Source organism: Pseudovirgaria hyperparasitica (assembly GCF_010093815.1).
Source record: "Pseudovirgaria hyperparasitica strain CBS 121739 unplaced genomic scaffold EJ05scaffold_82, whole genome shotgun sequence".
Lineage (NCBI taxonomy): Eukaryota > Fungi > Ascomycota > Dothideomycetes > Acrospermales > Acrospermaceae > Pseudovirgaria > Pseudovirgaria hyperparasitica.
The window spans coordinates 1-2,595 of NW_022985630.1; the positions used below are offsets into that span (position 1 = coordinate 1).

The 2,595-nt window shown below is 47.9% G+C and overlaps 1 protein-coding gene across 1 annotated transcript; it reads left to right on the forward strand.

Annotated features, from left to right (window-relative positions):
• The first annotated feature begins 618 nt into the window (after positions 1 to 618).
• EJ05DRAFT_384207 (uncharacterized protein) lies at positions 619 to 1,321 on the forward strand. Its single transcript, XM_033741252.1, has one exon. The coding sequence runs from the start codon at positions 783 to 785 to the stop codon at positions 1,215 to 1,217; it is 435 nt and encodes a 144-aa protein (XP_033594853.1). The 5' UTR covers positions 619 to 782; the 3' UTR covers positions 1,218 to 1,321.
• The last annotated feature ends 1,274 nt before the right edge of the window (positions 1,322 to 2,595 follow it).

Below are 2,595 nucleotides of genomic sequence, written 5' to 3' on the forward strand. Positions count from 1 at the left end.
GAAGCCTCAGAAGATTGCACCGGAGATGGGTGTTCCGTGGCGCTCTGCTAAAGCAATGCATTGGACGTTGGGGCATGATGAGATTGCATAGCGAGCCAACCAGCTAGTGTTCTCACTAAACGCTACTGCCACGGCTGGACTAGAGGCTGCGTCTACTTCACTCTCATCCCAAAACTCGGAGTCGGAAAGATCCGAAGCACCGTGTATAAGACTTTGAATCTTTACTACTAGAGAACCGACCAGATCGCACGATTAATACGGACGAGGAACAGCTGAAAATCACAACCACTGCTCTCGTGGAAATTCTGTCTGGAGAACTTCGTTGGTTATCAGATAAATGTCCTGCGCTATACAATGGGGCCCACGAAGCTCTAAACGGTATCGGAGTACGCTCTTCTTCGAAAAAAATTGAACGCATAGCAGCAGGTTCCATAGCAGCAGGTTCGCAAAGCCCATAGTCAATCAAACTTCGCTTCTCTCTCTCCCATCATGTCCATGGCCATCTTGCCACCGTCTATCAAAGTTGGCAGTCTTACAGTCGCGTAATAACCCCCAATATATAATTGAATACTACCCAACTTAAGGCCAAAATTGGAAGAGGAATTGAAGAGCTCTGTGTCCTGGTGGTGGTGATAATGGATGATAATTGTCTCCTTAAGGAGAAAAAGCGATGAATTTGCTATTAATGTTATGGATCCAACTGTGGGTCCAATTAAGGGCAAAGATTTGAAGAGGAGACCTATGTTTTCATGGCTATGGCTGGCATTCTCTTCGTTAACTAGATGCATCCTATGCCCACAGACACATCGGTAATCGGTGGGTTCTGCGAACCCCGGTTGGTCGTGTCTTTTTCTCGAAAAAAGAAATACGAGCCGGGGGTTGGTACACATGTAAAAATTCACGATTGCGCCGTGGTCCCGTTGTGCTCGCACATTCCTGCTGCGGCTGGAGGCGTTCTAGCTTTGAAACGATTCTCCGACTTTTCTTTCTTTTCGGATCGAGAGAGGGGGCACCAATACTTACAGGTCGCCGATAGAACTATGTCCGTTGGGTGCATCACTTCTTACAGGTACTCCGGGTGTTGTGCCGACTCCACGCACGAATGTGTTACATTATGGACGCGTGATAATCGTTTTGCCTGGAACCGGTGCTACCACGAATATAGATTAAATGCTACGTGGATTCATTATGCGACACTGGCAGGTAGCGCAGTGTAATTCTCTTCCACTCGTCCACCCGGTTATTACCTGTGTACCACGCGCTTACTGGATTGACCGCCGGAGACTTCCCTCCAGGTCGTGTGTCGCCTTATCAAACCCGCCTTTCAAGACCTCGGGCGCCATGAATTCTAGTGTTCTAGTCATGTGGCGCGCACTTGTCTGCTCGATCTTCCCATTATTATCGATCGGGATAGTAGGCTCTCAAGATGAGCGCAACGAAGGTTGTGCCAGCCGACGAGATCGCCGTGATAGCAAGTCCAGCCGACACCGCGAGCGCGAGAGAAGTCCGCGTGGCGAGAAAGAGGGAAGCAACCGACGCGAATGTGACGATGGACGAGCGAGGCGGAGAGCGCGAACGTGAACGTGAAGTGTTGAGGCCTGTAATTTATTAGACTCGGGATTTAATAATATGGGGAAGCTACTTCGCAGGATGCGCCAGATGAGCCCGTAAGTCAAAGGGACCACGCGAGAATCGTTAAATTTTGAAAAGGATCGTTATGGGGGTGCTTCTGACGGTCGTTCAGAGTATACCAACTCAAAGCTACGGCGCTAATAGCAGAGGTGATACAGAACAGGCAAGATATCTTCATAGTGTTGGGCTCACTGGTCCGTGAAAAACAAAAGTAGAAGAGCGCGGAGAGAAGAGCAACCATATGCAGCTAGAGGTTACTCCTAACCACGCTGGGTTCAACAGAATTATTACCATTACAGTATAATGAAAGAGATCTTAATGAAGGAGCGGTTATAGAAGGTAAACTATCTATAGATGGCTGTTACGATCTTGGTCAAAAACCGTTATCTCTCTGACATTAGTCTCCACTGTCACGGACTTTATAGCCAACTCGGATGCGTATATGGTGTAGACAAAACACCCAAATCCATTCTGCAAAGAACGGAAAGCGCCTTTTAAGCAGGCTAGAATCGATAGCCAATAGGCGATGGCAAAGCTGTACCAGCCTATAGCGTGGCTCTAACACGGATCCTGTAAACCCCTAGCACTCGGCAATATCTACGCGTCCAGCATCTTATAGGTATCGTTATGATAGAGCATCACTTCGCGATATTATACTGTCGGGACTTTAGTTCACCCTTGGTCAAGAGCCGAGCAGCGTCCTGATCGACGGGCAGGTCGTCTTGCTAGGCAGAGGTAGACGATGTCTCCAATTCACGCCCACGATAATCCGACCAGGACCGCATCACAACTAGGAAGCCTAATCAAAGTCCCATCGAGTATGAGTATAACCAGGTTCATGTAAAGAGCTAGTTGGAGCGTTGAGTAATAGAGTACGTAAGATTAATTTTAACGGCCAGGGAATGGTCTCCTACATTTTAAAATTTCTAGGCTTAGGGAAATCTTCATGAGTTCAAAAACCAA

What these genes read in the sequence shown, in the direction of transcription:
- EJ05DRAFT_384207 (XM_033741252.1), top strand. Translation starts at nt 783, where the DNA reads ATGCATCCTATGCCCACAGACACATCGGTAATCGGTGGGTTCTGCGAA.